This window comes from Aythya marila (assembly GCF_965140915.1).
Source record: "Aythya marila genome assembly, chromosome: 6".
Taxonomy (NCBI): Eukaryota; Metazoa; Chordata; class Aves; order Anseriformes; family Anatidae; genus Aythya; species Aythya marila.
Window position 1 is genome coordinate 24,248,262 of NC_139047.1, and position 26,355 is coordinate 24,274,616.

At 37.8% G+C, this 26,355-nt stretch overlaps 1 protein-coding gene across 4 annotated transcripts in view; it reads left to right on the plus strand.

The window, feature by feature from the left end:
- The window catches only part of MYLK (myosin light chain kinase), a 201,917-nt gene that overhangs the window by 68,016 nt on the left and 107,546 nt on the right, over nucleotides 1–26,355 (plus strand). For all 4 annotated transcript variants that reach the window (XR_014317732.1, XM_082763002.1, XM_082763000.1 and 1 more), the window contains 6 exons: nucleotides 13,371–13,578; nucleotides 16,388–16,436; nucleotides 18,078–18,243; nucleotides 21,870–22,035; nucleotides 24,020–24,056; nucleotides 25,724–26,298. Coding sequence is in view for 3 of the 4 variants with exons in the window: in XM_082763002.1 (XP_082619128.1) it covers nucleotides 13,371–13,578; nucleotides 16,388–16,436; nucleotides 18,078–18,243; nucleotides 21,870–22,035; nucleotides 24,020–24,056; nucleotides 25,724–26,298 (1,201 nt within the window). In the remaining variant the exon portion in view is untranslated. The remainder of the gene's footprint in view (nucleotides 1–13,370; nucleotides 13,579–16,387; nucleotides 16,437–18,077; nucleotides 18,244–21,869; nucleotides 22,036–24,019; nucleotides 24,057–25,723; nucleotides 26,299–26,355) is intronic.

The following is a 26,355-nucleotide window of genomic DNA, read 5'->3' on the forward strand; positions in this document are numbered from 1 at the left end:
AGCAACTGCAGTTAAGTGGAGCTCGATTGAAAGCATATGCAGAGTAAGCACTTTTTTCACAACCTAAACAAATATAGCTATTTTTTGAGTGCACGTGTGTGTTGTTCTTACCAAGATCACAGCACTTTTAGTTTTGAGAGAAAGCATTAAAAAGAAGAGGCAAGCCCACAAAATTTCTCTTGAACTCAGCAGGTCTGTAAATATTTATTCTGAACTGTTGAGCTAGAAATTCATAGCCACATCAATTTATTTAGTATTTCAGTTTGTACTTTGAGGGTTTTCTCTCTTAAATGGTTGTTGCTCAGCACTTGATATTTATTTTTATTTTAAATACAGCAGTTTATATGCTCATAGAGTTTAAACTCATAAAGTTTGTACTGTATGAGTTATCTCTGCTAAGCTGTTATTAAAAAGTACATATGTTATGCTTGGGAAGTTTATTTTTTGCAGACAGTTATAAGATAAAAACATCACCAAAAGTTGCTGAGGAGCAATTTGTAATGGGCTTCTGCATGGATGTCTTAATTATTTAATGCCTAGCAGTAAGTTACATGTTACAGAATAAACAGTGCAAGGAGAAATGCTAGATGTTTAGGCTATCCAAAGTATTCATATCTTAACAATCCAACATTGCATTTTATTACCAATTTGTCATCACATCAATCCTACTTTTTAATTAAATTTAAAACAAATGACATTTCATGCCCATTCTGGTTGCCAGCTCTGCAAAGCAGCATTAACTATGAAGCAGTACATACAACTGAGGAGAACTTTTTATAACCTCTCCAGACCATTGCTTTTGCCAGCAGCATTCGTCACTATCAGCAGACAGACTGTATATGAACATACAACTGTGCAGTTAATTCAGCAACAAAACCCAGTTTTAACATTTTCTGTGGCCACTGACAGACTGCTAAATTGCAGGAAATTAATCTTGTGTGGCTGGAAATTGATAAAGCAGGGGCATATTCATTCAAAGCAAAGACTTCTCGCTACCATCTCAGACTACAGATGAGGATTACTTACCTTAGTTACAAACTTCAGAGCTCCAAGCATATTGCTGTGTGTTTTGAGAACAGTGAGCACTTATTCTTTTTATTAATTTTCAACAGTAGATCACTCACAGAGAGCATGTATTGATGTTGCACATTGGGGAATAGTGTCTCCAAGCGACGAAGGTATGAACATTCAAACTGTCTTGGTCAGTGGCTTAGCTCCTGTGAGAAGGTTGGGCCACCTGTATTTGGTGGCATGTAAAATCAATTCACATCATATTAAGATAGAAAAGTTGGTAGAAAAAATAATAATCTTCCAGTCTTCCAGAAATAATATGCAATGGAAAAATAGTTTGTGTGTGTGTGTATTATTGCAGTGAATGATGATGATTGCCTTGAGAAAGGCAAGAAGCAGAGTACATTGTTGTCTTTAAAAAGTGACTGCCAACTCAAAAGCCAAATATTATTGTTATGAAGGGATCATTGCTCTCTGCAAATTATTGAGGCAGTTTAGTTTTTTTATTTGTTTTGTGGGTTTGTGGGCTTTTTGCTTGTTTTTATTTTGTATTAGCAGAGATTTTTGACCTGCTGATGTTGCAGGCAAGCTGTGGCTCAGTATTTGGATTCTGTGATCCGTTCTGTCAGATAAAAGAGCTAAATATTTATAGTTTTCCTCCAAAGTGGGGACATAAACATTTTGCTTACGGTAGAGTGAAATTTCACCCTGTACATGTCAGGAGGCTTCTTCATACTTGCACTTGGTCAAAGCAATCTTTTCCACCTTTCTGAGTGGTGACTGCATGGGGGATTCACAACCGAAAGTAAAGATATTTGTCAGGCGTTAAAAGCTGACTTATTTTGATGTGAAGAGAGGAGACAGTTTCCCAACATTTTGTTTTTCTTGTGTTAAGCTGCATTGTTTGAGCCTTTCTTCTAGTGCTGCCAAATGAAATTTATGGAAAAAAGTAGCAGCAAACACAGTAAATCAGGCTGTCCCGTTGAAGTGGAAATGAATGAACTGCTCCTGTTCTGACAGCTCTCACATCACAACAAAACTCGAGGCTGTTTTTTTAAAACCTTGTTTCCTGTGGCAGACATTGCTGCTGCTCTGAAATGAACACCAGTCCTGTCAGGACTCCTGGCATGCTTCTAAACCCATTCACACAGACTTAAAGCAGCTGCTTCATTTAGTAATACCTGATAGATATCTTGATTCAGAATCACCAAAAATGGAGAGGAAGGGAAGGATAGGGAATGAGGGCACATTTTAGGAGCTTACTGGGGTATGTGGAGCAATTAGCACAAGCTATTTCCGTTCAGCAGCAGTGGTTGTTTCCCTTTGAACTCATTTACGTTCTTACTGCATAATCCTAAATGACCCATAACCACACACACAGATCTGATATTTCTTTGCATTTGGGGCATTTTAAATTATTCAAACTATTCAGCACCTCATAACATTTAACATATATTAAAAGGCCTTGACACCAGTTGGTCCATGGGAAGAAAGCTTCCTCTTTGCAGTTATTTCTTTTCTTCTAAGGAGAGACTCAGAAGCAGAGAAAATTCTCATTAAAATTGATGAGATTTTCACCCGAAGAAGGCTGCAAAGTTCATCTTTCCTGTTTTGCCTAGAGCTCTTGTGCTTTGAAAGTTTTTTGGCCCATTCTGCAGACTATTCTATTCTGCAGAGCTGTATGGCAGTGTTGGAATTACAGAGAACTGACTGAGTCCTGTCTGACTATGTTGCTCATATTCTCTTGTGGTGGTGAGTTAATTTTCTGTCATTTGTAACACTACTTTACATGCTTCTCATTTTGCTGCAAAGACTGTACCTATTTTGTCTGGGCCGTCTTTACTCAATACTGTGCACTTTGATACCTTTAAACAACCACATTAATGTGAGGTTGATGGGTTTCTCTCATCATCAGAAAAGCAGCTGTTCTCCTGTGCTACAACTTCAGCTGAGTCCTTCTATTGATCTCTGCAATAGCGAGCCTGTTGGCAAGGAGAAAATACAGTCAGATGATTTGATCTAATGTTATTAAATGTAGAAAGCTAATTCCTTTATAATGTGAATTTGGTGAAGTCTCTGAGTGTCTCTGTGTCTCAGATGCTCAGCTATGAAGTTAGAGTGACACTTTCCCACACAACAGCTGTGTATTTTGGAACTGAGGTTGTCTTCAGCTTGCACATAACTCAGTATCCTGCACACTCTTCAGTTTCCCTGTGATGAAGTACCAGAATTTCACCACTTCGTAGAGACCTTGTCACCTGTATAAAAATGTGCAACTACAGAAAAGTAGGAGGGAGCCAGGACAACATATGAGTGGTGATGGGGAAAATAGCCTAAACTTTCTCCTAGCCTTTTTCAGAGGTTTGTGACATCTGACTGCATTTTAATTGTCAAACTGATGTTTTCGTTTTAAGGGGAAATTTTGGAGACTAAAGATAGATCTAAAAGATACAGAGATCCAGTCTGCTTGAAATCCCATTTTAAGTTCAGAAAACTTGTATTTAGAGACAAAAAGTTCCAGGTGAGCTACGTGGGTGGTTTGTATAAAGCTCTCCTCATGTTCTTAATAGCTACAGGTCAGCTGGCTACAATGCAGTAGGGGGGAAGTAGAAAGACATATGTTGCTTATGATTTATGAAAAAAATGATTTAATAAATCATTTATTAAAAAATGATTTATTAAAGCTTCATCAGAAAAGCATCGCCACTCTGGGATTGCAACACCTGTGTGAAAATATCTCCGTTAGTGTAATAGAGGTTTACAACCTCAGATCCATTGACTGACATTACAGTTATATAGAAACTTTATCTCCTGTACAGAATGTGTTCCCCTCGTGTCTGCTTATTGGAAAGGGCAGAGGCCAATTTAATAGTGTTCCCTATTTCATCTGAATGATGTTTCAGGTTATTTGGGGACTGCAAAACGCATCCAATAACACTTATTTTAAAGGCATTAAGATTAAATTAATTCTTGAAATGAAATAAAACTTAATTTAGGAAAAGCATCTAAGCATATGATTAACACCAAAAGATTTAAGTAAGGCTTAAGCATATTCTTAAGAACTGCATTAGGTGGGGCTAGTGTCTGAACTTAGAAATTAAATAAACCGAAAGCAGCTCGAACACCCAGTAAGCTCTGAAATTCTGCTTGAGTCCTTCAGAAATAATTCAGGACAGACGAACTTGTAGATGTTATGGTACCTGGGAAAGCATTGCCTCATTCAAACAGCTATATACGGTGACTGAGCACAAAAGCAATACTCCATGCACCTCTGGGAACCCTCCATGTTGAATTTTACAAAAATAATAATAATCAAAAATAAATAAGCATAGAAGACAGAAGAAGAAATTGTCTGCAGCTGCTGTCTGCTTTTCAGTTAGCAGACCATGTCTTCTATGGATAAGTCATAAATTTTTCCCTGCTTGGAGAGCTACAAATGCTGATTCTCCCAAAGAACTGTGCTGGTGTGCGTAGTGTTCAGCTCCTTTGTAATCTGTAAAAAGGAGTTGAATAGTAAGATGACAAAACGTGTAGGTAATGCAGAACTGCTAAAGACAGTCAAAGGGAAAACTGGTGGGGAACCATCTGCAAAAGGATTTCATTCTGTTTAGTGCATGGACTATAAAACAGCAAATGCCACTTGGTGTTGATAAGTACAAAGCAAAAAAAATAATACATACATAGTTCAATTTTTATTAGCTACTACCACTGAAAACAGAGATCTCACTCTGAACAGCTCTCTGATTAATCAGCTCAAGGTGGTAAAAATAACAAATAGAATGTGGTTTGTTTTGTAGTTCTGATCTTTCCCTATCTCAGTCAAGAAAAGAGAAAATTTGACAAAGATTATCAGAAGTATTTCACGGTGTCAGGGATGGAAGAAGCAGAGAAGCATGTCAGAAAGTTATTCTTCCATGCGATCAAATCATTCTATGCTTTCTAGGATGGAGGGACTTTTTGCCAAGGTGCTGGACAAACCCTTGGAGTTTGCCAGGCAGCCAAACGAAACTCTAAGGAAAGATCTCTCACATGAAAATTTAAACTCCTTGAATTTTTACTTTCCCCTATCCTCTGTCTTTCCTGAATTCTGTAATTGCATTCTATGATCTAGAGATTAGACCCAGGGTCCATAATCTGAGCTCTCTACATATCGGTTTACGATGTTATAACGTTTTTAGTGGATTTATAAAAGTTGGTACAACAGTCAAAATGAGCCAGGAACGCTCAGCATTCACTATAGTGTTTTAAGTCAATGAAAACTACAGTTTACTCAGCATCTTATGAAATTGGGTCATAGGTTTTTCTATGATATTTGGAAGAGGTAAAGATCATACGATACACTAACAAGTGCATTGAAACAATGATTTTAAAGGAAAAGCTTTTAATAAATAGGAAGAGAGTCCTAAGTCTCTTTTTACCTCCTGGGTCTCCTTTGAATATTATGAATTGCATCTTCAGGTGATTCCTCCTCATCTCTCATCAGGGCAAAGGGTACAATGACAAAGCTTGAAGACTCTTTCATGTTATTGCCGTATCATATTAAATTTCTGCTTGAGACTAAAAGACTACGAGTTTTCCTCCACTCCCAATATTAACACTAGGAATATCAAGGAGTCCAACTAGGCAAAATGTTTCTTTTCATTGCCCTAAATGGGAATAAAGTAAAAAATGTATGGTTTGAAACTTCTAAAGGTGAAACCTTGAGAAGGAATTTAATATAGTTTTAATCTTTCTACTTTTGATTCTTTATTGGTTTTGCAGCCTTTTTTCCTCCTCTCTCTCTCTCTCTTCAAGACAGTAGTCTGAATTCTTGTGTTGTCATGATTCTGTCCCTTCTCTGTACCATTTTGGAGAAGAACCAGAAAACTGCACACACCAGTTGTAAAGACTGATGTCTTCAGACTAGCATTCCAGTAAAGGTTATGGATGAAGAACTAATTTATGAAGTCTGTATAGATATAGAACAAGAACACTAAACACCAGATGTAATGTAAGTGTTCAGCTATAATAATAATAATAATAATAATAATAATAATAATAATAATATACGTGTATATATATACCCAAACTTTACAGAAAGACCATTATTGTTTCTTGTAGGTACTACAGGTAATGCTTTGAGGTGAGCTATGTTCAGTCCTAGTAACATATTCCAGTTTTGGTTTTGTAATTTGTAATTGTAATTCTAGCCTGCTCATTTGAAGAAGTAAGAGACTCAAAGTTATTTGTTTTGTTTGCAAGGTCGTAGCTAGGTCCCCAAATATTTAACATTTTCATGTTTAACTTTGACAGGCAGGTTCTCTGTTCTAGAAGTAAGTTTTTAAAATGGATAAACTATTCTTGATATGTGGTTTGTGTGTATTTAAAATCTCAGAAGGAGCTTAACAATGTATCATGTCCACTCTCCTTTATCAAGAACATATGCTGTTCATTTGTTATGGCAAACTGCAGTTAGAACCTGACAAAAACACTGTTACAAGTCTTGCAAAAAAAGCTGCACTGGCCAGAACCATATTTCCCATCTGCACTAACCCCCCAAAATTACATAAAAATATATCACCTCTTAGATGAGGTCATATTCATGGTGTTTATATAGCAATCTCCACAGGTTTGTACTATTTTTCTCCTAAGATTGACGTTAAGAGTTCACACAAGTGTAAACTAATAAAACAAGAAGTAGTGTTGTTTTTTTTTCTTGTTACAGAACAAGCTGGACAGAGCACGTACTGTGGTGTGTCCAGTTCTTAGCATCCTCTGCTAAGCCCACTCTCAAGTACTTGATTCCCTTCATAAATCTTTAGGTCAAGATCCAGACGCAAAAAATCTTGGCTCTTGATTGAAGGCAGACAAAGGACACTGGCTAGAGTCTAATGACTATGGGAAATATTTTTTTGTAAGCCTTAGGATGAGCCTTTTGTGGGATGAGCCACATCCACAGAACAGCTATTACTGTCTAGATTGAATCTCTTGGGGCTACAGGAGGGCCCTGGATTGTCTTTAGATATATGAATTTCAGATGAGCACATCTAATACATAACTTGCAATAAAGTGAATAATTTTCCATTTTGGTGATATCTAAACATTGGAAGAAGAGGTATGCTATACTTTCTCTGACATATTTCAAGTGTCAGTGTTATACATTGTTTATTCCTTTATCTACACTTTTTTGAATAGAATTACAATTACAGAATTTGTCATCTGCTCAATCACATTCCTTCTGATGCTTTCTTGATACAATCTGATGGATTCAAGTTTTGCAAAAGGGACAGTTTATGTCCCGCTCGTAATGACTGTTTGGTAAGCCAAGTCCCCTTTTTTCTGTTTTAGACTTTTGTCTGCAGGCTGCAGAACAAAGATCAAAGTTTGTCAGATGCTCTGAAAGGTTTTCTGCACCTCCCTTGAATCTCCTCCTGGTGAGACATCTAATGATATGTCCAAAGCACACTTTTTGGAGAAGCTCAGTGGTAACAGCAGCCCAGCAGCCACGTATAAGTGAGGCTATCTTGTTTCTATCCCTTTATAACTTCTGATCTCTACAGGTCTTTTCTTGAGTTGTCATTCCCAGAAATGACCGATTTCTGGTTGAAGGCATGGGACAGAGGATAGACTGCAAGCCCTTCACAAAAAGTTACCTCGTTCTGTGGCATTCTTTAATGTTAAGATAGGAAACCAGACAAATAAGCAAAAACAAATAAACAAACAAACAAACTGTTCTTCTAAAGGAGTTAATTGCTGTCAGACATCATCTACCAACCCACTGGCCAGTTTCTCTTACAGCATTCTCTGAGCAGATTTGTTTGTGCTCCCCCTCTCCCCCCACTTTTTTTTTTTTTTTCCTGCAGAAGGAATGACTAGATCACTAGAAAGACCAAAAATAAAATAATACATGGTAAATATGTTTATGAATGATATGAATGTTCAAAGTGATACTAACGTCAAACATGGCAGGAAGAAAAGCAGTGATTACAAACCAATGATTACATTTCAACCATTTGTAGTGGCTTTTTGTAATTTTGTGCACATGATCTTGTAGTCATGGTCTCTTCCAACCCTGTTTCCCATTATTCTTCAATTAATCCATTTCTTCTTAAGGCAGAGTTAACTTCATAGTCTCATTCCCGATAGGTGTTTGTCAAACTGTATTTACAGGCCCACACTGATGGCAACCTTCCGGTGATAAAATCTATTGCTTGCCCTCTCCACTGTGCTTGTGAAAACAGTTTATTCTCATGTGCTTTGTGGGGACCTTTTTCATTAGGAAACATTTTTCATTACCGTCATTCTCTTTATACAAGGTATCCTTGTTACCTGGTTCAATGCAAACTGTGTTTTCATGTTATGATGCTCCAAACATTTTTTGTCTAACTGCAAATAGATTAGCTGCACAACTAACCATCAGTGTTTTTAACAAATTCTTTCTCTGTGTAGCAATGAATGAAGTGTAGGCTCTGTGCATCAGTTTTGGTAGCCTCAAGGACTGCATATTCCTAAAAGTTTCAAGGCATGTGGAAAAGTCTATTTTTACGTAGTTTGTTACCATTGAACATTTTAATTTAAACAACAAAAAAAATCAATATCTTTTCTCTTAGAAGTATATTCTGTATTTTTCTCTTTGAATTATAAGTGGGTAGTTATGGTAAAGAGTTCTTCTCAACAAGAATGAGGTGTTAAAAGCAGTGTCACTTAGGTGCAGAAGCATCAAACATGCAGATTGTAAGATGTTAAATACCACCTACCATACGCTGTCATTCTTTAACAGCCTACAGAGGGGACATGCCTCAAAAGGCAGGTAGGCATGCAAATTGGGTAGAAAGTTACACTTTAAATAGCATGCAGGTATGAAAAATTGAATAGAAAATATTTGTCTTTCAAAGATAAATTTGAAATTAATTGTTCTTCAGGTGGATTGAACCATCTTAATAAAAGTGATTCTTTTATTCAATGATTGAACTGTTTACTTACAGTAGTCTTAACTCTGGATTTTGTAGAAATGAAGGCAAAAGCAGTCTACAGAGGTAGTGGCGCAAGTGAGCACTGTGCTGACAGAATCTGGTGTAATACATATGATGTATTTTGGGGGGATTTTAACATCCAAGACAGTCTTTTGGTAGATGTTTTCTTCCTGCTCTCACTGCCTGTGTCTTGCTGTTATCTTGAGCAGCAAAAAGTAACATTTATCTAGACCTTAACATCAAGAACTGAACATCTCAGCCAGTATGATGAATGTAACACTTGAATATGTCAGGCAATATTCACCAGCCTTTCCAACAGCCTTACAGTGCTATAGTCACAAAGAGTAACTCAGCAATAACACACACCCCATCAAGGTTTCACAGTTGCTTACACTTCAGGTTTTTGCTTTTTCTGGCTGACTGTTTTTGAGTGCTCTGCATTTGCATTCATTGTTCACCTTGCTGGAGGCAGTGACAGCTATTACAAAGTAGGATCTGACTTGGAAGTTAAAAGCATGAGCCAAAAGAGTGCATCAGATTACCCAAATCTGCTACTGCAACTGTGACACATTAAAGTAGGCAAATTTATGGGTTTTTGGAATTGATATATAAGCAGCTGTTTTATGGAGCATAGATACAGGCCAAGTTTTAGAAAAACTTTCCTGCACTTTAGAACAGGCAGGGAAAAGGGTTACTGAATGTATTTGGCCTTGGCTGTCACTGAATGCCTTTAGGTTTGCGACAACAGAGTCTAGTTTGTAGTAGAACATTTTTGAATAATACTGTCCTGTAGTGGATAACTTCAATGCATTTGTTGTATTTTTTTCTTCTCATTTCTTTCCTTTGGGAACCTGGTGCCATCCCTTTTCAATGACATTCCCCCAGACCTGGGTGCAGACTGAATCTTAGTTTCACACTTAGGAAGTTTCACAAGGCAACAGGTTCTCTCAGCTTTTTCCACTTGCTGTGTTGATGCATGAAGCAGGAGACCTGTTGTACCTTACCAGACTTTTCCAATCGTCTTTTACAAGACTCTAAGTGGTTGAAGGGTCCAGAAAAGAACTCAAAGCTCACAGCAGATATTTGCTGCTCACTGTCAATTTTCCACTTGTTAGTGTTGTTCTGAAGGTAAAGAAAAACTGTAGCCTCACTGGGACTGGCAATGCTCACACAGACCAAGCTGTAAATAAACGTTATAGCCTTCTGCTGCTGGGCATTAAATAAGCAGATAAATTTCTCTTTGCTGTGGATTTATTCAAGGCAGATGTTTTTAGTGAGCTCTGGAAAGGTTGGGAAGGAATATAAAACCTGCTGCAGTTCTGGAATTGATCCATTAGGATCAAAACCTAGTAACGAGTGATACATTTAAGGGTCCCTGACACTTTTATGGCAAGACTATGTATTTCAGAGCAGGCTGGCTCAGTTTGAAACACATTCCAAACCCAAACCTGAAATAAATTCTTGCAACAGAGCAATTCAGTAAACTTCTGCTTTCCCCTTATTTCATTTTTGACAATAAATGAAAGAAAAATAAAATCAGATTTTGGGAATAGAATGATTCAACCTTTTGAAAAGAAATGGCATGCTGATCATCTGGGTTTGTAATTTTCTGGGTGGCATTTCCTCAGTGTAGAGGTGTGGATAAACAACATAGTACAGACATAACAAGAATGAAATAAACATACATGGAAGAATTGGAAAAATACTTTATGTAGGCTTAGCTATCTGATACTGGAAGGGCATGTATAGTTGTCTACCTGAATTTGAAGAGTCCGGTAAAAATGGCCTTGTGTGGTCCAAGAGGGACTTAAGAATATGATAAAACAGTAAGGAAAATGGAAGTAAGATGCTTCCCGTTGTTTCAACCCCAATATTTCCCTGGCATAAGGGATGGAAGGTTTGTGCTTCGGTCCTTTGAAGTTCAATGAAACAGTACATCATCAAAAACACCAGAAGGAATGATTGCAAACTCAAAAAAAGTAGTAAATAGATTAAGTAATGTACAAATGATGACTTGTATTCACAGGGCAGAATCTCAGCAGCTGTAACCAGTGGTTAGACTGCCACTAGTTAAGCTGATGCAATATAATGCACTGAAAAGGTGTTTTTCTCCTCACACCAATACAAGGGCAACTCTTATTTTACTCTATCCTTAAAATAGGAATTTCAAATAAATTTTGCCTCAAATATTTCAAATTCAAAGAAAGCTTAACTTAATATAAAAGAAAACAGAAATGAGAGGTAGAAACTCAATTCTAATCTATTTTCTGGCTTTGGGTAGCTCAATCTAAAATTAGAAGATAGGCAAGAGGGCATTGACAAGGTAATGCTTAGAAACAGTTTTCTGGTACAAGTCACATTCTCTACCAATGAACAGATTATCAACTCACAAGAGCTACGCTACTGAAAAAAATAAAATAAAATAAATCATATTGATGTTTCACAAATTTCTTTTCATGAAAATTAGATGTGCTGAGGAAGATACCCTTCCTGGGAGCTTGACCTCTGATTAAGCACTAAAACAATGTGCTACAGTAATGTTAGAGGGCAAGATCTAATAGGAGCTGATGTTTTTCAGAAAGCACAGGAAAGAAAAAGCATGCAAAATGCTTTAAAAGATGCTGTGGTAGTTTTAAACAGTAATTGACCCCCCGTTGTGCAGGGATCCACAATGCGTTCATCCTAGAACATGGCTCTTGCTGAGATAAAGATAGACTCAGAAAGAACCTGAGAAGTTTGTACCAGAAGTGGAAAGTTTATTCAGCTTACTCAGCATATTCATGCTCTTGGCAAGCATTACTGTCCTCTCTCTATGTATATTAAGTAATGCCAGGAAGAAGGGGTAGCCACATCACTGGCAAAATTTTTCTGAACTGATACTGAAGGAATTAAAGGTAAGAGAAAAATTTCTGACAGCTGTAGCTTAAGCTCAGGCAGATGAGAAGCCCAGCTGGAGTGAGGTGGGGCTGGATTAAAAATGAAAGGTTTTGAAAAAAGAGAACATAAAGAGTGGGTAAGGCTGGTTGGCTAAGGACTGTAATTTGGAAAGTAAATGCTGTGCAGGCAGAAGAAAGCAGAACTGAAATGCTGATTTGAAGCTGAGAGGAGACTGCTGGGAGGAATTTGGACAAGCCACAACCCAGCCTTCTTCAAATCAAGACAGGTCATCAATATTTTGCCCACCTGGAGGTTGAAGGGACTTCCTGTTCAGTTGCCAAGATTTGATAACGTAGTTCAATATGTAGCATTGCTACTTTCCAAGTGAGCAAACACAGCCGCAGCAATTACTCATCCTAGTTCATCTTGATCCACTCAGTTGCTTCATGACATTTAGGCAAAGGATCAAAGAGTTGGACGATGGAGAGCTAACATATCGGAGTGGGGGGAATAGGAAAAAAAAAAGGGGGAAAATGTAATCAGAGGTTGTTATGACAACAGGAAAAGTGTTCTAACAGTTAGCACATACTAAACCAACCATCAAAGTTGATGGCATCTCTCATAAAGCAGAGGAAAAACCTTTGCCTGAGGAGTTAATTCATTAGTGGAAAAGTGTATGTCTGTTTTTTCCCATCTTTTTATGAAAGGAAGACATGGATCCTCAGCAGGTTTCAACAGCTTAATTGAGATCAATAACTGTTCTTGGTTATGCCAACTGAGAATCTGTCTGCAGATCTGAGGGTATCATTAATGCCGTAGCAGGCAAGGATATATTAACGTGGTTGCTGTTTAACGAGCATAGGATTGCCTTGTTTTTTTGAATTCTCTTCTTTGGGTGACTAATAGACCACAAAGCTCCTTAAATGTAGCAGTGTGGTTGTGTGAATATTGCTATATCATTATTGTCCACCTGCCACCATAACATGAGAACAGCCCCTAATGATTCTTTCTCAAATGCTTTATCTCCTGCTTTTAAGGATCAAGACAAAAGGTGGCAATTGCCTGCCTGTTTATACGTGTAGGCTGGAACCACTACATCTCAGCACATGCAGATTTACAAAACAAGCTTAATTCCTGGCAACCAATTAGAAATGTTTGGTCTAGATACCTTGCAGTCCTGCATACTTAGAGCTATAACAGCACTTCTGCCCTTGAGTCTCTGAGCAATGAGAACCTAAGTGTGAGGATTCTTTGTTAGTACCTCACCATGATTCTGGAGACAAAGTATTCTAGTGGGAAACTTTTACACAAGTATCTATCTGCCTCACTACTTTTATGATTTTAACAGTCTGACTTATGCAAGAGTTTCTTCATTTCATTATGTTCTGCCATTTGGCTTGCAAAGAGTATGTGTTTAACAGCTCCTGTGTCAAGAACTTTCCACTGCATTGCTAAATGTCCAACATTTCTTCCTAATACCATCATCTGTTATGTTTGTCTTCTTCTCTGATCTCTCTCACGTCTTTCCAGGTCAGAGGCTACCCCGAACCTCACATCACATGGTACAGAAATGGGCATCCTGTCCCAGAAGGAGACCATTATGTCATAGACCACAGCATTCGGGGGATATTCAGCTTGGTAATCAAAGGCGTGCAGGAAAGCGATGGTGGTAAATACACCTGTGAGGCTGCAAATGATGGTGGGGTTCGTCAAGTGACTGTGGAACTGACAGTGGAAGGTAAGAGGATACTTATACTGCTATTGCAATGATTATAAAGTTTAATTAAATGAACAAGGTTTGCTAAACTGCCTGTCTGGTTAAGATCACAATAGTACATACATGCTTTCTTATTGGCGCAAGAGTAATATTCATTACTTGTATTGCTGCTGTCACTGGAAGAGTAATGTGACACGTCTGGAAGACAGAAATCCCTTTCTCATAGCCACAACTCTAACATGGGTGCAGGTCCTAGTCCAAGTGCTGTGGTGGTATCAACAGCCTTCCCATTTTCACATATAAACTACTTATTTTCTTAACTTTTTGGTACTGTTCCCTTCCTGGCTTTATTTATGGACAGTTCTTCTTGGGGCTTTAAGAGGAACTGATACTGTTTTGGATCCCTTTTGAAAGTTGCCCATGCTGTTAGCTGAATGCTCATGTTAACATGAGGGGTCATCCTTGCTGCTTTTTTTCTGATCTGCTCTATGGCTATACATTTTCACTTACCAGTATATCCAGTCTGAGGCTCGGTGGGCTAATACAGTTTTGTTTTATCACTAAATAAATATATTTAAAATGGGAGCCATCCATATTAAGATCAAGCTTCAGTTTTGCAACAGATAGAACAATGTGTGACTCCCAAATGAAACTAATGAAGTTGTTTCTGTTGAAGGCATGTATGACAGCTAAATTTCAGCTTGTAAAACAATTGGTTAGCTTTAGTTAGACTTGCTCTTTCAGAGGTATTCATTGTGTTACTAGAGCTGTTTCTGACCTCCCTTTGTGTTAAGCTCTAACAAGAGGACCTGCCCCACCAGTACTGCACTGTCATGTTCCTTAGGGAACATGCAGTATAAGCAAGACGGAGCAAGAGGGAGCAAGCAGAGAGGGCTGATGTGCACTTCTCCAATAGAGATAGAACCCCAGCAGGGGCATAAAGGCATAAGCCTGTTCTGTTCACTCCTGAAATGTGGGACCAGATATTGGCTGACAGTTGTCAGGCTTCTAGGATGGAGCTAGTGCAAATAAAACCAGGTAGAGCTGCCATTTGTCTGTACTTGTTAGCTTAGACCACATGCAACACGTCTCATCAGACCTCTATGTATTGTTGCCCTGCCTTTCCCAGATAAATCTAACAGTTTAAGATGATATGCACGGAACTCCTATTCTATACCTATATAAAGTAGGTGTTAACCTTCAGATCTGTATGGCATTGGTAACAAAAGACCACATCTTAAAGACATTGCTATAAGCTTTGTAATTTTGATGGAAGCCTCCACTTAGAACAAAAATAAAAGCCTGGAAAGTTAACGTTTCCTCTCAGACAGTAAAAATTATGGCAATCTTGGATGTTTCACAGTGTATCAGGCAGGCGCACTGGGGCAATATGTGTCTGGAATTCTGTCTGTACCCTTCCATTTGCTAAGTTGCACACCTGGTTGTAATTGCATGCTTATTGTAGTGTGGAAACAGCTAAGATCAAACCCAGAAATTTTTAAGAGAAAATATGCATATTAGATTGTTGCAAATTCCAAATTTTTAATGTAAAGAGTGACAGAGATGCAGTGAATTATGGAAATCAAATGTATTGCTTCTCTCTTAGCTATTTGGCTATGTCGGAGATCTGCTGAATATCAGAGTGTTTCAGATCATAACTTTGCATTGAATTCCTGAAGCACAGCAAAAATTGACAGCAGGCCTGAAGCAATCAGCATTTGGATATATTCTGAGTCAAAATCTCTTACACACATCCTCAGAGTACATACTGAAATATGCATGTGTCTGGAAGGATAGTTATTGCCTTCTGTTTTAAAAATTATGCAAAATATTTTTTTTTCCCTAGTTCAAAACTGTCTGAGAAACAACTTGTGTGGAGGTGGAGTTTTTTAAAAGTGTTTTTATATCAGTTCTTCTGACCTAGGCTTTGCTACAGTTTAAAAACAATGCCATGGTATTTCCTAATGACTGAATTTCCCGGAGTTTAATTACAGTGGTCTTTATTCTAATATATATGCATCAAGACAGCAAAGCACAGGTATTTTGTTTTTCAGCAAAGACCTATACAGGGCTGACTGCTACCTGAAAAAATGATGGACTGAAACACAGTCTAGTCTTTCCATCTTGCATGACTGTCCTATCTGAGAGTTAATGTAAATTCTTATGAAGTGCTAGAACAATGTGTTTTTTCAAGGCCATCAGAGTTGTTCATCAGTGCTACTACTCTGAATCTATCCCAGGCCACTAGCCATTTTTTTCTGACCCGAAGCTACCAGGAATGCTGTGTGCAGTAGATGGCGCTGAGCTTACATGACTTCATACACATATGTCTATTGCTCACAACACCAGTAAGCAAGAGGAACTTTAGAGCTTAAAAGAGAATGATTTTTTTTAAGAAAAGGTATTCCTGGGCTAGTACAGGACTAATAATTAAAAGAAAGAAAGAAGGAAAAAAGGAAGGAAAGAAAGAAGGAAAAAAAAAAAAAAAAAAACTCTTTCAGAGTTTTTATGATATCTAAATTGAGTTAGTGCTACACTGTAGAAATTAGGCATTGTCATATTTTTTTTATACACTTTTTTCATGAACAGTCTGCAGTGTTGTTACTACTGAGGCCAAGGGCTAGATGCTAACTCTGCTGAAATCTGGTTTTGAAATTGGAGAGCCTAACTTTGGACTACGGGTGACATAACCTCATGCTGCAGGTGTTGCATTCCTTCTTTACTTTTGAAACCTGAAGAAATGAATGTTTTACATAGCCTTTAGTATCTATAGTTCCTAAGGTTATTGACAACAATTCTTACTTCCTTTTTTTCTGTCTTGTGCTCACAGGAAACTCCTTGAAGAAATACAGCCTGCCATCCAGTGCTAAAACCCCTGGGTAAGAAGTCCAGTGGCTTTGATATTGTTTAACAGACACAAATATGTTTTGGTGGGGAACAAGTAAAATGACTCTTTCTAAAGTATATGCACTTCTCTTTTCATCTGCCTATTGCATCTTTTCTTTAGCTCTGATTCACTCTGAGGGCCAGATTAAAAGTGTTGGATTCTTGTCCAGTTCTCAGTAATTCCTTGCTGGAAATGTGTCCCCAAGGCTCCTTGCCTGTGCAAGAATGAGGGAAATGGAGGAAAGAAAAGCCTGGTAGTTAATGACTCAGTTCTGCACAGCATGACATTGGAATAGAATAACTGGTTGGCATGATCGCTCACACTTGTGAAATGGGAATAGCAAGAATGGCTGGGCTCACAGAGGCAGGGCAAGCCTAACTTCATCGATTCAAAGTCCTTAGCTCCTGCAGAGCTGAATGCCAGCTACAACATCTGGAAACAAACAAACATTTCTGAAGTCAAGTGTGTTAAGTCCAAATCTCCATTTTTCCCAAGTGGAATAGATACCATGAGAACTGCTCTGTCAGTAAAATGTTCAAGGCTGTCAGGAAGTGGCTTGATACAGCTACTGCTCCTTCATAACAGGAATTCAGATGGCTGAAAAGAGAACTTTCTGTTTGTATCTGTGCTGCAGTTTTGCACCCTTCTGTCTCTGTTCTCTGAAATTCAGAAATCCTTCCCTGCATCTTCCATGACAGGTCAAGCATCTTTTAAAGCTAGAACAACTACTACTTCTAGACTGTTTAGTAAGAAATAAAATCAACTGAAATAATAATTCAAGTATAATTTAAATATTTCCAAGTAACACAGTAGGCATACTGTAGGCTAGAGGAAAGACTTGTTCTGTTTTGGTGTAACTGTTATGAAGAACTGGTTGATTGGGTGATCTACTCTGACCTGACCTGGCACAATGAGCCTTCTTGCTGTTCTTTACACGTAGCTTTTAATGTTGCCTTCCTCATGCTATCAGTTATTTAATTCTACAATGAAGTATTTTCCATTGCAGCTTATTATGGTCACTCCTCTCTCAAGCATTTTTACTGATCCTCTTCTCTGTGTATATTTTTTCATCACAGTCTCATCTCTTTCTTAGAAAGCTCAATTTGCCTACATGGCAGTCATCGTGTCTTGGCAGCACCTTGGATTAAGGGAATATAGTATCTGTTGGTATCTGACACGTAGAAATGGTGAGGTACTGACACATCTCTCTTGAATGGGGTAAATAGCCATCTGGAAAAGGACTTGCAAGTGATTGAGTTTGCTTGAAATAAAAGGTAGAAAAGAGTGAAAACTAAATGTATGCAGTGTTTCCTGTCATTTAGTTTGTCCAGCTTGGATTATAGGCAACTCATGTGGACATCCTTGTATACTGGATGAGGGTATATAGCATTAATGCTATCCTCATTCACTGCATGAGGAATCAAGAGCAGCCATCACAAGCATTTGCATTTCTTCCATTGGCCAAAAAATAATTAGTGTATGGCTGAAAGTCTGATAACTACAATGTTGGTTACTGCTTATTATATATCCTTGTTGGCAGAAAACCTGTTTAAAATGCTTCCTGAATTTTACTTTATCCAGGACAACTTCTAGAAGTTCTTCTGTAACACCAGAATTTTGATTCCCTTTTTAGGGGAAGACTTACTGTTCCTCCTGTGGAGCATAGGCCAAGCATCTGGGGAGAGAGTCCACCCAAGTTTGCTACAAAACCCAATAGAGTTGTTGTGCGTGAAGGCCAAACAGGCAAATTCTCGTGTAAAATAACAGGACGACCTCAGCCTCAAGTGACTTGGTATAAGGTATGAATTCCCAATTAATTAATGTCCTCCTTCTGTTCTGAAGTGGTTTTTTTTGTTTGTTTGTTTTGTTTTGTTTTACTTGAAAGAATGAAATGCATTTGATACTGCATTATGGCAAATGATCATGGCAAGAATTTATGTACAAGCAGGGCCATATTCTTCCTAATTTTCATGTAGAATAAATCCAAAAAAGATGCTAGTTTTCTTCTGAGTATAAAGTTCTATCATAAAAATAGCAAGTATGAGAAATACTTGCTCAAAGACCTTGCTAGGTAGATAAGAGAAATAGAGAAGGGATGGGAAATAAGATTATCACAATCTCTGTTTTATCCCTCTGCAGGGATTTAATGCTTTGGCTGAGGTTACAGAGGAGTCTCTTACAGCTTTGAAAATTTCCCAAGTTCTATGTCAGCACCTCAGTCGCAGCCTTTTCTGTTTCATTTATACTAGGTTCCACCTCTACATTAGAATTAAGAAGATACCTTCAAAGAAATGAAATTGAATTGGAAAGAAAACTAACAGCTTAGGAACTGTCAGACATGATTGTTTTTTGGCATGCACGATTGTTTTTTGCAAATTAAAAAAAAAAAAAGTCTAAGATAAACAACAGTTCATCTGATTCAGTATGATCTCTGCTAGAACACTGGTAGCTGAAAAGAGTCTGACAAAGAATATAAAGGAGAACAGAGCTATCAACTACAGATCTTCATTAAAATGGGGAATTGTGAGCATTTACAAAAATACACATATTTATATAGAAAGAAGCAACACTTAAAATTCATTAGACTATTAAAAAAAACACGACTTAAGTCCTACTGCCCCCTTTGGGCATATGCAGGATCTCCAAACACTTTCTTGGTAGTAGTGAGAGAATGCTCAGATGATAATTAAATATTTCACTGATTACACCTTTTATTTTCTGGAACTATTATAATTTTAGAGAATTATGATTACTTTCTTTAATTTGGAAGAACAAATACTGTGATTGCTCTGTTGGCATCCTGCTCTCCTTCAGCCTTCAAGAACCAGTTGCCTTATGCATTGGTGTCAAGACAAGTGGAAACGTTGTGGCAGCTTTTCCCAGAGCTTTTAACTTTTTCTTGTCTGCAGGTTTTCTGGAAAAAAAAAAAAAAAAAAAAAAAAAAAAAAAAAAAAAAAAAAAAAAAGGCAGAAAACTGCTTGTAGGGCAGGGACATGCTTCCTACTCATGGCCTGTTTCACTCCAGACTTATTCTTGTTCTCTGTTATACAAGAATGCTGTTACATCTCAGAAAACAAGCAACCTTGTTCTGTGGAAGCACTCACTAAGAACATCTCCTTCAGTTGGCAGCTCTGCCTAGAATCAGCTTTCCCCTCTGCAGCTGCTACACAGCTGCAGCAGTCTGCTTTCAGTCCCACCAGACTCACTTAGGCTTTCCAGCCATGCAGCTCAGTACAAAATAAGATTTGTCATTCGGTTCTCTTTGTTCGGGACTACATAGTAAACAGCAGCTTGAATAAACACTTTGGTACTTCACACACTGTTTTGAGGTTTGGTAGAGGTTACCTGACATATTTTGCCATTCACTGTTAGCTTCTTTACCCTATGATTCCATAATCTGACATTCCTCCTCTAATCAAATGAACTAAGTGCATGACATTTTTGTTACTAGCAGCTCTTTGAGTCCTGTTCGTGTCTCTGTCCTTAAAAAAAAACATATTTTGATGCTCATAGGTCTGCATATATTACTCAGTAAAATACCATAGGTGTGTTGTTCAGAGGTTCACTAGTCACACCATTGCTGGCCTGCAGACACCCTGTCACTCTTGAACTTATCCTCAGTTCATCGCTACAATGTTTTGGTTGAGTTGGGTTTCTCTAGGCCTTCATAATATTAATTCAGCACCTATTTTGAGCACTGTAAAGCTTTCTTTCAATAATTCATTTGCTCTGTAAAGTAAAAATGTGTTGTTGCTCTGTATCAGAGTTTTATTGGCAGGTTGTTGTGAAGCATGTTTTTATACCTTTATTCATAAGGCATGACTCAAAAGGTAATTGTGTGTGCTTTGGCTAACTGAAAACAAGCTCGAGCCCACGATACTTCAGGTCACATCAGGAAGGTACTGCAGAGTTCTGCTGAGTGGCAGGTGTATCAGCCCTGCCTCAGCACCATGAAAATGAGCTTATGTGACAACTGGACCACATCTGGCTAGCGCAGAGCCAACACATGGACAAATTAAAACTGCACATTTCAGAACTAATGAGTAAGTTCTTGTGTAAATCTCTTACTCTGCTTATTTTTTTTCTTCTGCCTTTTCTTACTTAAGTTGTAAAGAACAGAAGCTTATACAATTACCAAACCCCTGCTGTGAATCAGCTTTTTGGATTTACAGGATTTACAGCACCCAGAGAGCAGCAAGTTCATAGACACTTTTTCCCAGAACTTTTACTGACCAGTACCTTACAAATCCTGGAGGAAACATATCTTTCCCTTCCTAAACTTGGGATAGGAAAAGTTGTAGTGCCTGATAGCAAGGAAATCCTCTATAATGGCTGATGTTAAAGCAGAGGCAAATTTACTCACAGAATGAGTTGGTCAATTTTAAAATAGAATAGAATTTAAAAGCAAAGAAACAATTGTTCTGATTGTCTGATCTATGTAAAAGCACAGAACTATATACGTTTTCCTGCCTTAAAGTCTTGTGTTTTGATTCACCTCCAGTGTAGCCCTTTGAAAGAAACTCCACTTTATTTTAAATCTTGGAGTTGTAGGAGAATGCATCAAATTTGCAAGTAAATTGTATCGATCTTCTATACTTCTCACTATTCCTGGCTCCAGATTTTTTAATTATTGCATTGCATAATATCCCGATGTGTTAGACTAAGGAGCACTCTAACATTAAACATCTTTTTTAGATAAGTTTAAAGCTTCATGAAGTTTAGTTCTTTTGTGACAGAAGTAACAGAGTCAAAGCTGGCTTTCTCCCATCTATATATTCTTTGCTAGTGGCTAGTCTTGGTCATGAGGGTTCTGTTAGAGAATGCTTAAATCCAGACCCACCTTCAGCTGGTCTCCACAAGGGATTTGTATTGCAGCAATACCTCCTTAAGGCACAGTTAGTGCCTTCTGCTACCCTCCTCACCTGGCCCTTGATGAGGTCCTCTCATGTAGAATTTTTTCCAGTTCCTGAAGAGATACAGCATATTGATGAAGAGATACAGCTATTGAAGAATGGAGAAATGCTCCTCAGGCTGGAAGTTGTTACTTAATGTGATGTTTGACTTCCCTGGAGTGAACATGAATGGAACAGTGGTTTGAGCCAACATACAACAAAAGAAAATGTTTGTAAGGATGTGAATATGGTAAATAATGAAAAGTCAAAAACAAACCAAAATGTATGGATGGCAAAATGCAAGGAGAAACAGCCTCTTGCAGTTATGAATTAAAGAACTTCTGGGCACTTTTTTTTTCTTTTTTTTTTTTTTTTTTTATCATGCAGATATTTTTCACTGAAGGTATTGGGCTGAAAGATAGGAGAAAGACATTTTTGCCTGATGTTTTACCAAAAAACAAACAAACAAACCTGTTTTCTCCCCGTCTCCTGCAAACAGCTCTCTGTCTCATGGTGTCTTGTGATATTTGCAGGGTGATATTCAGTTGCAGCAAAGTGAGCGTTTCAACATGTTTGAGAAAACTGGCATCCAGTTCTTGGAAATCCAAAATGCTCGGCTTGCTGATGCAGGAATTTACACATGCACAGTGGCAAACAGTGCTGGGAAGGCTTCTGTGTCTGCAGAGCTCACTGTCCAAGGTACAGTAAAGACAGATCCACAGGAGAGCACAAATGAACCACTGTCATTGCTTTGAAAAATCTTTGGTTGTGTTTTCAATATAAACATTTACTTTTTTTTTCATCTTACTCTCTCTTCATTAGATGGTACTGTGATAGCTTGGAGCATGCTACAGCTGAAAACATTGTGTTGGTTTAATGGCAATGAACAGTCTAATTGCTTCTTTGTAATAACTTTCTATAAAATCAGCTTTCCATTTTTACTGTGGTTTTGATCTTCATATGTTTTGAACGTAAAATTTAACTTCGGCTAGAAACTTTGCAGTTGTAATTCTAAACAGTAATTAATTTTGTATTTATTGAATAACAGCACTGGCTGCATGTTTATACCAACTACCTTTTGGAAAACAAAATTGTATCTGTATTTGTAGAACTAGGAAAGTAAAGGACAGGAGCATAACTTAAAACTGTAAGAGATAAAAAGAAGTTTAATGAGATTAAAATTCTCAACTCCCAAATCCCCTCTGTCTTATTTCCCTACAGTTAAAGAAAATAATCTATTTATATAAATACTTCAGGATGTTCTATTCCATATATGCTTTACCATACAACAGTTCAATTTGCAGTTTGATGATTCTTACGGTACCCTTTACATTAGCCTCAAAATCATAAAGCCTTCAGCAACTGCACAAAAGAGGAATTTCATCAGTCAGTGGACAAACAGCTGGCTTAACAGTTGTTGAACCCAATGAAATAATTAAATCAACAACTGCTGTCTTTACCTGCAGTCACAAGATCAATAGGTTATATATGCCCCCAGCAGAGAAATTTTTGGTGAGTGCTGTCATTCTGTAAGATACCAAGAACATAAATAACACAAGGATTTGTATTTGGGCTCCTCAGAACCACAACTAGCCTTTACCACTTAAAGCTGTGTGTGTTTTTTTTTATCTGTAAGTTCCAATCTGATGAGGCCATTGTAGAAAGTTTCTATGTGTTGCCTGTTCAACTAATGTTTCATAGAAAAGGCCATAAAGTTCACTAAGCACTTTTTTTTTAACGTGAAACTTGATAGTTACTTGCTCTCCCTGAACTTGTGATCTTTCTGTTATGTAATGGGTACATCTGCCCTGAGAGATGATGCAGAACTGGGGTCACAAGGTCAGTTGTGGTATATGTTTGCTTCAGATGATGACCACATCTCTGAATAATGCACGCATTCTTTCTTGGATTAGCACAGGTCAGTAAAAAGGGCACTCTCTTACAACGTACTCGACTAACTGGATGATTCCACTTACCTAACCACAATAATACCGAAGTCTTTCATTATCAATTAAATTAGGCAGTAGAAATTGCTGCAAAATGCTAGCAGAAAATCAAGTGGTTCAGAATTACTGAATTTTCTTTTATAGCCACGCAGTCACTTATTTCTACAATCTTGCTCCAAGAGCTTCATTTTTTTCTCCAGGTAGCTTATGTAGCTTATGTAGCTACGCCAATGTAGCTTAGCCCAGATTTCCTGGTGATGTTTCAAAGTGAAGAAACGCTGATTTAAACAGGGTACCACTGCAGTTTCATTGTTGGCATGCTCAGTTGTAGTACTGATGGTTTGTAGTACTGATGGTTTGTCTTTCTCCCACTTCTGCATGCTCTTTGGAGTTCCCATAGGACTTGATGAGCTGGTTCTCAGGTGGAACCTCTTCTTTACTTCTGTCCTCCAACAGAGAATCTTTGAGACTCATAGTTCTCAAAGGTCTTGAGAGCTTACTTGACCTAGAAATGTCTCAAAGTGGACCAAGACTTCTGTTTCAGCTGAGCCATTTGGTGTATTCTATATAAACTCTAGACATGGTGATAGTCAATCTTGACTTCAAAGGACTGAAGATATGAAGAGTGAAGGATCTTAAGTGTGTTCTTCACTTATAATCTTTGAAATTTATGGGAGTGTGCGTGGTATTGTATGTATAAGTTACCTGTTCTTTTTTAATTATTATTATTATTTCAGGTCCAGACAAGACTGACACATACACTCAGCCACTATGGTACGTTTTTACTAGACTTCTTTGTCATACCATGGTTCCTTCTCAGCACTAATTTTGACATTTACAGCACGAGCCTTCATGCAACAACAAGTTGTATAATCTGAACAAAAGCTATGTGAGGACACTCACATATACTCTCATATAAATAGTACATACTCTCAGTACCAATTGGTCAATGTTTTTATTTTTTTTTTCATCCAAACCCTAAGTATCAAGTAATTAATGAGCAGGTTGTTCTTTGCTGTCAAAAGCAAAATACACTATGGCCACAGTATTTGATATTGTTTGCAAATAGACTACAAAAGTAAGGGTGAAGTAATAAGGAATAAAAAAAGAAATATTTTAGGACATTATCAAGATAATTAAAATTGAATGACTATGAATTTTAAGAAATCATTTTATAAAATTCCTTTAATTTATGGACAGAAGATGCTGAAATGAAATGCACTATGCTGCCTATGTAAGACACTTTAATGAAGGCCATTTACTTTACAGTCTTCAGGATGTTAAATATGTCCTCATGTGCCAAGGATGGCATTTCAAAAGTACATGTTTATGTTGTCCTGACTCTATGTCAGTTGCAAAGTGGACCTGAAAATGCTGTGCTACCTTGTTTAAGGTCTGTGTGATTTTTAGGAACGTAGCTTAAAATAAGTTTAGTGTGATTCCCCACAGCTGGAATTCATAATGTACTGGGTTCTTCACAGTATTTCTGCCTCCATTGTTTACTCACAAATCAAGGATATTTCATAAAATGTAAAAATCTTCCAGTTGTAACTGTAAATCTCATGTGCATTATTTCTATATTGCCTTTAACTCTGGCTGAAGAAAGTACCACCATAAAAATCCTGAATCTCCCTGGGAGAATAAGTCAGTGACACAAATCATAGCAAAGCAGAACTGGGTTAGAAATGACTTTTAGAATTTCAAATATGTTTCATTTCTGTCTTGGAAAAATATTTATGCTTTTGGAGGTGTGAGACAGACACAGTACTCTACAGGTAACAGCTTAGGGGTCAGGGCAGTCAACTGCAATGTAGGAAACTTAAATTCAAGTCCCTCAAGTTCTGACCAACAGATCCATCATAGTTCTGAGAAACTCCTCCTAATAATACCACAGATTATGTTTTTACATCCATTCAACTGATTTTTTTTACTCCACTACTTCTCCCTCCTCTATTATTCTGCCAAGGCACCATAATTAGAAATAGTAAATTCACTGCATAATTTACATTTTAATTTCACCCTAAGAAGCTATTTTATGTGGTATTTTGAACTGTAATTACATGTAGCCTCAATTTATTAAAGCATGCCATAGTGCTACACTATGGATATTCCAGGGACTCATGTAATTACTCTCTAGCAGCATATTCAAGGCTAGTGTCTGACTCACAAAACATGTGTTACAACCTGAGCAGAGGATTTGTACCCAGAAACTCCTCAGTTGAGACAGTGTTTGAGCACTGATCACATTTAATGAGTAATTTCACTTTACCTCTTTCATCCCTGTTTTTAATCTGTCTGAGGGAAAGAGCAGTGCTCTTGTCACTCACATAACTAAAGGCAAATTGATCTTCCTCCTAAGGGCTTGGACATTTATATCATTGCTGATAATAATAATTAGACTTTATACAGAGTCGTATATCTGTAAACTTATCTTCCTTCAGCACGCCATCAAAACCAACAACATTTGCTACTAAATCTGCTGAAAATTCAGATTTCAAACAGGCAACTAGCAATGGGATTGCCAAAGAGCTCAAATCCAGCAGCACTGAACTCATGATTGAAACCAAAGACAGGGTGTCAGCAAAGAAAGAGGCCTTTTACATCTCCAGAGAAGCCAAAGAGAGTAAGCAAGTACAGAACCAAGAAGTCAATGCAGTATCTCTTCAAGAACCTAAAGGAGGAACAAAGGGATCTCAGGTCTTGCAGAAAACTTCAAGCACCATCACACTACAGCCTGTCAAAGTGCAACCAGAACCAAAGACAGAATCCCAGACCACTTTCATCAGGCAGGGTGAAGACAGGAAAAGGACTGTGCAGCCCATGACGACAACTCAGCAAACCCCATCTCTGACAGCACAAGTAGGTCCAAGGAGTAGAGAAGCAGAAAATAGAGCTGGAGCCCGGAAGGCTGTAATGGAGGAGAAGAGGGACCCTTTGGGAATTCCTCCTCAATTTGAGAGCTGCCCAGAGAGCCTGGAAGCATCAGAAGGACAGGAGATTAAATTCAAGAGCAAAGGTAAAGGGATGAAAGGCATCAGAGCCCTGGGGTTAGTCAGGTTACCCTTCTGTGTGC